The 10,258-nt window shown below is 34.2% G+C and overlaps 2 protein-coding genes and 1 pseudogene across 2 annotated transcripts; all 3 read left to right on the plus strand.

Moving 5' to 3' along the window:
* LOC104741547 (eukaryotic translation initiation factor 4E-3-like) lies at positions 2,139-3,977 on the plus strand. Its single transcript, XM_010462432.1, has 5 exons — positions 2,139-2,539; positions 2,897-3,062; positions 3,162-3,287; positions 3,530-3,595; positions 3,689-3,977. The coding sequence occupies exons 1-5, from the start codon at positions 2,211-2,213 to the stop codon at positions 3,737-3,739; spliced, it is 738 nt and encodes a 245-aa protein (XP_010460734.1). The 5' UTR covers positions 2,139-2,210; the 3' UTR covers positions 3,740-3,977.
* Positions 4,408-4,880, plus strand: LOC104743609 (annotated as a pseudogene).
* On the plus strand, positions 8,571-10,252 carry LOC104743610 (eukaryotic translation initiation factor 4E-3-like). Its single transcript, XM_019235328.1, has 5 exons — positions 8,571-8,990; positions 9,379-9,544; positions 9,642-9,767; positions 10,009-10,074; positions 10,160-10,252. The coding sequence occupies exons 1-5, from the start codon at positions 8,653-8,655 to the stop codon at positions 10,208-10,210; spliced, it is 747 nt and encodes a 248-aa protein (XP_019090873.1). The 5' UTR covers positions 8,571-8,652; the 3' UTR covers positions 10,211-10,252.

Here is a 10,258-nt window from a genome sequence, read left to right on the forward strand (position 1 = left end):
TGTATGATGACCTATAAAAGATCAGGGGAAAAAAAACGCAAGATATAAAAAAGATTCTCAACTACGAGAATGATTTTAAAGAAGAAAGCAAAACCAAAACAGATATACACAATTTATGCAGTAGATAAGACAAACTGAGAACAAGATTTCCTAATACAACCGTCAAAGCCTAATAGTAGTGACCTTAGATTTAAGCCACACACACAGCATTACTTGGATCACAATTCCAATTAACCACAGCTAAAATTGGGCTTTTGACACAAAGCTTTCGTCATTCGCTAAACAATCACATTTGATATTATTTAAACCTTTAAAAATCAAATTGGTTATCACATTCATCAAAGACTCAAGATTCCTATAAAATTTGCACTCACGGGGCTCCTATTAAATTCACAAAATCAAGCTTCTTGCAGTAATCACAAAACCCCAAAACCTAAAATGAATGGTGTTTTGTATAAAATTATGGAGCTAAAACAACCCAAACAAATCGAGAAGCCTACATTTATAGATAAAAAAACGAACAGAATCAAGAAAAAAAAAAGCAGAGAATTAGGGAAACGCAAGGCAACGCAACCAAAATTGAGAACAGAACCCACAAATCAAACAATAACTCTCTAGTATATATATATATATATAGCAAATCTTACCATTTCCAAGGAATCTCTATACGAGCTTGAAAGAAGTGAAGCCATGGGCGTAAAATAATATGGTAAATAGATTCAGTTTTGGCAAACTAGAAATTAGTCTTAAACCCTAAATGAGAAAGAGAGAGAGAGAGAGAGAGATTTAGAAGAGAGCTTAGGAGAAAGCGAAAGCGCACAGATATCGATGAAAGAGTGATATAGAGTGTTATAGAGAGAGAGAGACTTTGTTGCCGTTACGCGAGTCCAAGACTCCAAGGTGTTTCTTTTGTTTTTTTTTAAGATTCAAACTTCACTGTTTACTTCATCATTACTTTTTTTTTTCTTTTTCAAAGATGTTCTAGAACATACTTTCCCGCTTACTATGTCCGATAACTCCGATCTCATCTCTATATATTACACACACAGTGCATTTAAGTAGTATAGTTAATTAGAAAAAAAAAATAGTATAGTTTTTAACTATTAAAAATGAGGGTGTTATATTACGAAACAGAGGGAATATTAAGTTATTAACTCTTAAAAATGAGGGTGATTAACTAAATGATGTGTTGAGTTCTTTACCAACAACACCTCGTCACCATTTTTAAAAATGCTTAGCTATTAATATATATGAGATAAATTTATGATATAAATATATAATAATATCAAACAATTTTTACATTGTCATGTATTACATTTATTTTAATTAGAAAACATATGGGTTTATGGGGTGTAATTTTTATAACCCGAAAAACAATAATATATGAATTGATATTAGTTTGCTGACATCTTCACATTTTTGTTTGGTGGTGGTGGTAGTGGCTGTTTTCCGTGCATTGGAGGATAAATTGGAAATTTCACATATAGAAAATGATCTGTTGACATCTTCACATTCTTATGTGATAGTGGTGGTAGTGGATGTTTTCCATGTTTTGGAGGATAAAATGGATGTGTCACGCCTGGATATTGGTTTACTAATGCTTTTGCACTTTTGTCTTGTATAGAATGAAATAGCATGAATATGGCCAGATGCAAGAAGAAGCAGAATAACCATCATTTTTATCGGAAAGAAATTGATAATTATTTTCATATTTTTGTTTGTGATTAAAAATGTTTATACGAGATGGAATGTTATATAGAGACGTAAAGTGGAAAGTGAACATTAATTTAGCTTTGATATGGTCATTTAATTGCAATATATATACATTTAATAATTATGTATTATAAAAATAAAAATATTAAATTATTATTTGACTTTAAAAAAGAAAATACATTAAATACATTAAAATAATCTTTTGTGATACGAAGAAAACTTCCTCAAACATTATGTATTCTAATAATGTACAGATGAAGTATATATTAATAACAGTAAAAAAAATTAGTGAATATGACGACAATTTATTCTTTACAGTCTTATAAATCATCGTATTTATGATTACAGTCTTAAATGGGCCTGATGGACCAAAACTGGGCTTTAAACTAAAGAATAAATACCACGGTCTCTCTCCACCGTTCGTCAAACTAGGAACGGACTCGACGGAGCGAAGCGAACGGAAAAGTAACTAACTGGTCGAGTGAGCAAGAGAGAAAATGGTGGTTGAAGATTCTTCAGTATCGACGATGATGGCTGCAGAGAACATCGATCCTAACACCCCGACGAACATCCTTAAAGAGAAGCATGTCCCGGCGATTAAGGCTATCTCCTCCGGCAAAGATGAAGGTCCGTCGAAGGAGAAATCGATTCTTTCCGGTGGGAACTACTACGCGTCGAAGAAATCAACCACCGTAATCCAGAAATCGTACATGTTCCAGAATTCTTGGGCATTTTGGTTCGACACTCCTTCGAAATCGAATCAAGTCACATGGGGAAGCTCTTTGAGATCTTTGTATACATTCTCTTCTATCGAGGAGTTCTGGAGGTCAGATCTCTCTTTCTTGTTTATGAATTTACGGGAGCAAATCTTAGCTAGAGGGAATTGGAATGGATTCATGGATTTGATTGAGTAGAAGCGTTGCTTTCATTGATTTGCTCAAGTTTTGTATTGGAGAATGCTTACACTGGTATCTGTACTTTTTTCTTTACTCAGGAATAATGATCAGGTTCTCATTTATTGTTTCCATCTAACAAGCTAGTTTGGTTTTTGTGTGCCTTATTTTATTCTATGTTAAGGAATCTTATATCTGTGTCATGGATGGATGAGTTTAAAAACATGTTAACTTCTTGTATCAGTTGTATGTGATAAGTTTAAAGGGCTGTTGTTGATTACTTGATGCAGTCTTTACAATAACATTCATCCTCCAACCAAGTGGGTTCCAGGGGCCGATCTCTACTGCTTCAAACATAAGATTGATCCGAAATGGGAAGATCCTACCTGTGCTAATGGAGGCAAATGGACTATGATGTTCCCTAAAGCTACACTAGAATCCAATTGGCTTAACACGGTATTTGTAACTTTCAGGAGTTTATTGTAGTAGTTTTTTCCCCTTGGCCATGCTGCTTGTTGTGATTCATCTTGTGATGTTTGTATATCCTTGTTTTAGTTACTTGCGTTAGTTGGTGAGCAATTTGACCACGGGGATGAGATTTGCGGGGCAGTTTTGAACTTCAGAGCAAGAGGGGACAGGATCTCTATATGGACAAAGAACGCTACAGATGAGGATGCTCAGGTAATATAAAAAAAAACTTGTTCTTGAGGAAACATATATAACATGTAGTTAGTGAACTTCCTTATTTTCCCAAGTTCTTAACCAAAAACTAATGAGGAAAATACACAAGAAGAGAATCTAATCTCGTTCACACAATAACACATACATACATTGGCTTAGTTTTGTAGCAGTTGGGTTTCATCGTTTCAGTAAACTAGGGCCAGGATCATGGTTTTGATATTTTACTGCGGTGTTTGTTGCAGCTAAGCATTGGAAAGCAGTGGAAGGAACTTCTTGGTTACAATGACACAATCGGATTTATAGTTCATGTATCATTTCTGCAACATCTTTGTGTTCTCCTAAAACTAAACTACATTCTCCCTGCAATTGTTGTGACTTGTCCAATTTGTTCTTTTTTTCAGGAGGATGCAAAAACTCTTGGTCGTGATGCTAAAGATCGATATACTGTATGAGATTCACAGTTTCACTTGTCACAGCTTCGCCAGGGGAAAAAGAGAAGACTTCAAATGGAGACACATATGGGAGTATGATCTCTAGTTGCTTCTGATCTTTCTTTACTATTAAAAGATGCACATTTTTAGTTGATTAGTTCTCATTTTCAACCATCAGAGAACTGGTGAAACGGGTTTGTATCAAATGTACATGATTTTCTTAGTGGTATAAAGAAAAAAAGGAAAGTTTCGATATTAATTTTCGTACGTTAATCATTTTATCACAATTACATATTTTCTAACTCATTGTTTTTGTGTTGTGTTATATAATTTATGGTAAAATATTCGATAGAGATTAATTGAGTACAATTATTGCTTCTCTGTATCATTAGATTTGATATGTATTAGAATATTGTTTAATTAACAATTATAGAAATCTAAATCTCATGATTTTATATAGATTTGGCATGATTTTTTTATAACTTCCCTAAAATCATCAAAATCATATTAAAAACTCAAAACGTTAAAAATATATGATTGAATATACTGCTCTAGCTACCAACTTATCACTATAAATAAACCTTAGTTACACAAACAAACAATCACACTTTCAATCAAAAATATTTCTAATATTCTCTGCCAAAAAAAAAAAAAGAACAACAAAAAAAATTCTTTGTACTTTAAAGTAAATGGAGAACAAAAGAATAGCCATTTTAGTGGTGATGATGTTGGTGATGGGGAACATGTTGATCGAGACAGAGGCTGTTTTGTCTTTTAAATTATGTTACGTAGGTTGTCTTGCCGGGTGTGGTATTTTATCGATCGGTTATAGAAAACTTTTCTGTCCTTTTGTGTCATTGTGTGTGTCAAGGAGTGTAAACGTCGTGCACTTTCTATTGAGGCAAAATCAAAAGAAATCAATCATACTGATTATTTCTGCAACCTCGGATGTGCTACCGATCGTTGTGCTTCATCCTCATCAATCGACGACAAAGGTAAGTTTTTTTTTTTTTCTTCAGTTCTTTATAAAGGTCGTCTTAGTTTTCAGTTTACAATACTAATATTATGGTTTGTTGTTTTATATATGGGGCATGCAGATCATGTGGAGAAAGTTTCAGTATGCGTGGATTCATGTTCAGAGACGTGCTCCCACAAGAACTAAAAACCATCCTTTTGATTTTTCTTCTATATTATGAAAATTAGTTTCTAAATTAAACCGATTACACAATTCTTTCCTGAGTTGATACGCTTTGTGTCAGCAAGCCAAATAATAAAACCATCCACATCCAAAGTAAAGAGACTTCGATAATAAAGAAAAGGATGTTTTTTTAATAATAATATTTCGTACACTACTCTAGAGAGGTTTAATATTTATGTATGCATCTGATTATTGTGTTCAACAGATATACACGACCACCCATATTTTTTTTTTAACATAGAGTGCGTGAACGTAAATACTATATTGCATGGAAACTATGTTTAAAATCCGTTTCCCGTTTCCGAAACGTTTCGAAAATGGAAATTCATGTAAACACGTAAACAAGTCACAAAAATACGATTTTTAAATTTTTTTTGTTTAAAAACGTAATAGAAACACGACGAAAACTTTTTTTTAGCTTAGAAACTTAATAAATAAATAAAAGACATAGAAATCATTTGAGAGAAGTCGCGCGCGTGAATCTCACTCTCGGCGATTTCTCTCTCAAAACTCGAGAGTCTTCTGATCACAATCTCATGCACCGACGGCGGGTCTTCAGTCAATTCCGGTGACGATGAGGACCCTACGGCTCATGGTTCTTCATCCGCGACTCTGCATCTTCTCGGCGGCACCATTGGATCAAGATCAAGGGAGTAGTGGAAGGGAGAAGCATCTGCGAGACTCCTATGGTAAGAGCTCTACCGGCGGAGTAGCAACACAGAATGGAAGAAGGAGTTTCACGGCGAGGAACGAGTGAGGAAGATAGTTAGATTTGGGAACCGGAGATTCTGGAGGTTTCGCGGGATTGGTTTCGATAGGAGAGGTAGTCTCTGATCCGGTGAAGCTAAGCCATCGTCGAATGTCCTTTCATCTACTCCCTACTATCTCTCCCTCACGACTGAGCAAGAAGCCTCCTTGACGACGAGGAGCTCGGTTCTCTTCCTCCTCCTAAACACGGCTCTACGGTGGCGGGATGGAAACGGATCTTGAATCACCATCTCCGTTCGGCTAACATCGTCCAGGCTTACCGGAGGTCATGTTCCGGTAAGTATCCGCAGATCTGTTGGACGGCGGCTACAGTGAGTTCTTCGTTTGTAGATTAAGGTTTTCAGAGACCGGTTTAGTTCGGTTTGTGAATCCGGTCGGTTTTGTATCCCATTAGTTTTGTCTGGTTTGATGTATTGGGTCGGACCCTTAGAGGATTTTGTATGGGCCTAATTCGGAAATAACCCATTGGGCATATATTATTAATTGAATACCCTTTAACAAAAAAAAAACATAATAAATAAAATAATTGAAAAATATATATTCATAATACATATATATATATGGCTTATTATAATATTAGACAACACATTAGATGTATCAAAACTACTAAATTCTTGAAATAAATAAAAAAAACCCTAGAAAAATCGTCAGAAGTTTCCGACGAATTTCAGAGGAAGCGGAGGAATTTTCTGACAGATTTCAGAGAATGTGGTTTAAGCCTCGGTAATTCATCAGAAATTTCCGAGGGATTTCCTAGGATACAAGTTTTTTTCCTTAATCTGACCACATTCGTCTTCCCTCGGGCAGCCCTCTGAATTTTCTTACGGATTTTTGAGGAATTGTCCGACAGATTTGCGAGGCTATATTAGTTTCCTTGGTTACCCGTCTGTAATATCGAGACTTATATATATATATATATATATTTAATATATAAGTATACAAATACATACCAAATTATATATATAATTGCTAATTCAAATATTATATGAAAACTTCAAGAGTTAAAATTTATTTCCATGTTTTTTATAGATACATACATATAATTATGAAAATAGAATAAAATACAAAATTAATACAATTTATTCCTCGTCTTCTTTATCCGATGAATATTCAAAATTGTCCGAATCAAAATTATCCTTAAATTCTCCACTCTCTTCCTCATAATCATCGTAAACCTCGTCATCTACAAAGTTGGTGAAATCAATGACAAGATCAATTTCTAGAGAATGGTGAACCGCTCCTATGGTACTCAATGAGTTTTGTTGCATAGGTTCATGTTCACTAACATCGAAAATCCCAACAATCCTTCCTCTAAGATTTACTGACATCACAGTGATCCAAGGATCGTTTGCTTTGGTTGCCTGTGGATATCTAATGTAGCATACTTGATCAGCTTGTGAAGCGAGAATGAATGGATCATAATATCAAAGTTCTCAGTAATCCGTCGGAAATCTCTTAGAAAAAACCAATGATCTTCTGCCCCCCCCCCCCCCCCNCCCCCCCCCCCGAAAAGCCGTCAGAATTTTTGTAAATTTTCTGAAGATATTCCGACGACCCGGTTTTCGTCAGAAATTTCCAAGAAATTACAGACGAATTAATAAATTTCCGAGGGTTTTCTGAGAGACGTGTTTTCCTCAGAAATAAAAACATATATAAAGATATAGAGACTTTCTCATCAAATAACTGAAGATTTATTCCTATAAATTATAATTTATTTTGAATTATCTTATGTTTTAACATATGCATTACAAAAATACATGTGTTGAAATTATAAAATCAAACATAAAAAATTACTAATATTCTTAAATTAAAATTTTTTAATCTAAAATAAATTTCATCGTTAGACATTCAGTTTATTAATCACATCTAACTATCTATTTCATTGTAAAACCATAATTCACTTCTTCATGGATTAGAGTTTAAATTTTAATAGCAAAAATAATATGAGCATCATATGAGAGAATATGTATATTAGTTAGTAATTTAAATTTAACAATAAAAATAATCAATAAAAAAAGTCAGTTAACATCCACAAAATTTTTGTAATCCAAAAATATCCTAAATATTATTCTTCTAAATGTCATAATTTCATAAGTAATAATTTGGTCAATTTTAATCAATTAACCAATATTTCATTCCTACAAACTCATTTTTCTATTTTTTATAGGTTTCTCATATTACTACATGCATTAAAAATTTTAAAATAAAACATGTAAAACTATACTAATACACATCATGTATTGAATTTTTTTCTTTTTAAGTTCATTATTCTTTCAAGGTTTTGTGTACTTACGTAAAATAAAATTTTATATTAAAACGATAATACAATTTATATCTGACTAAAATTATGTTAAATAACTTATGTTTTCTTTTTAACATTGTTATTCATTATTTATTGATTAATATACATGCTTAATAAATTAAGTTTTAGCTTACACATGTCAAATTTATTGAGAACACATATATAATATAACGAGCATACAATGGAAAATATATTGATTTTGTTAGTTTTCTTTTTTGATTTAGAATTTTTTTTATATAAAAATATAAATATATAAATTCTGTAAATATAGTTAGTTGTCCTACCACGTTTATGAAAAAAAATTGACATGTGTCAACATCTAATTAATATATTTAACACGTGTTACGATCTTGTTAATAAGTAAATATGACATCGAGCTTTATATAATCAGATAGGCCATATTCAAATAGCACATGCATAGCTCTGCTTTACAATGAAAAAAAAAAGAAAAAATAAGAAAATCCCCGCGCATTTGAATATGGGCCTTTAATGGGCCAAATTTTGAATAGTGAAACAATACTGGAGCTGGGCTTTATATTAAAGACCTCTCTCTGTCTCTCTCTCTCATCTCCGTCTGTAACTGTTAAACAGACTCGACGGAGCGAAGTGAACGGAAAAGTAACTAACTGATCGAGCGAGCGAACGAGCGAGTGAGCAAGAGAGAAAATGGTGGTGGTTGAAGATTCTTCAGTATCGACGATTATGGCCGCAGAGAACATCGATCCTAACACCCCGACGAAACCTCGCCTTAAAGAGAAGCATGTTCCGGCGATTAAGGGGGCTATCTCCGGCGAAGAGGAAGTTCTGTCGAAGGAGAAATCGATCCTTTCCGGTGGGAACGACTACGCGTCGAAGAAATCAACCACCGTAATCAAGAAATCGCACTTGTTCCAGAATTCTTGGGCATTTTGGTTCGATACTCCATCTTCCAAATCGAATCAAGTCACATGGGGAAGCTCTTTGAGATCGTTGTACAAATTCTCTTCTATCGAAGAGTTCTGGAGGTGAGATTGATGTTTAATATTCCCTTTCCGTTGCTATGATCTTTGGTTTCACTGAGAACAAATCTAAGCTGGAGTGAATTTGAGATAGTCTAAGTCAGGACAAGTAGAAATTAAGGGATTCGATAGCTGAGCTCCATGATTCTAATGGTTACGGATGCATTTGTGCCTTTATCTTAGACTTACCTTATAGAACCGTTGCTTCTTGGAGTTTTTCAAGTTTCGTAGTCTTTACTTAGGAATATACTGTATACATTAGAAATATTAATCATCTGTTACCATCTAAGAAGCTAAGTTTGGTTTTTGTACCGAGTTATTTTTCTTCGTTTTAGGTTCCTTATATGTGATGAAGGCATAAGTTTAAAGGGCTGTTCTTGATTACTTGATGCAGTCTTTACAATAACATCCATTCTCCAACCAAGTGGGTTCCTGGGGCAGATCTCTACTGCTTCAAACATAAGATTGAACCAAAATGGGAAGATCCTATCTGTGCTAATGGAGGGAAGTGGACTATGATGTTCCCTAAAGCTACACTAGAATCCAATTGGCTTAACACGGTATTTTGTAACTTTCGGAGGTTCATTATAGTTTTTCCCTTGGCCATGCTGCTTGTTTGATGCATATTGTGATGTTTTTTTGTCTCCTTGTTTTTAGTTACTTGCGTTGGTTGGTGAGCAATTTGATCAAGGAGATGAGATTTGTGGGGCAGTTTTGAACTTCAGGATGAGAGGAGACAAGATCTCTCTGTGGACAAAGAACGCTGCAAATGAGGACGCTCAGGTAAGTCTGTGGAAACACAACATGTAGTTAGCGAATTTTCTGAGGTCTTTAAACAAAAACTAATAGGGAGACTACAGGATAAGAGAATCTGATTCTTCTTATGTTCATTTAAAACACATTTGTTGGTTTAATTTTGTGGCGATGGGGTTTTGTTGTGTCAGTTAACAAAGGGCCTAGATAGGTTCTGTTAATTTGAGGCTTTTCTTTTCGGGCTGATATCTTGTTGGCGGTGTTGTTGCAGCTAAGCATTGGAAAGCAGTGGAAGGAACTTCTTGGCTACGATGAGACAATTGGATTCATAGTTCATGTATTTATGGCCTCTTTGTTATTTCTGCAACATCTTTATGTTCATTTAAACTGCATTATTGTGACTTGTCCAAAATAATTTTCAGGAGGATGCAAAAACTCTTGGTCGTGATGCTAAAGATCGATATACTGTATGAGATTCGTCAGCTTGGCCGGGGGAAAAAGAGAAGACTTCAAAGTTCAAA

Source organism: Camelina sativa, chromosome 14 (genome assembly GCF_000633955.1).
Source record: "Camelina sativa cultivar DH55 chromosome 14, Cs, whole genome shotgun sequence".
Lineage (NCBI taxonomy): Eukaryota > Viridiplantae > Streptophyta > Magnoliopsida > Brassicales > Brassicaceae > Camelina > Camelina sativa.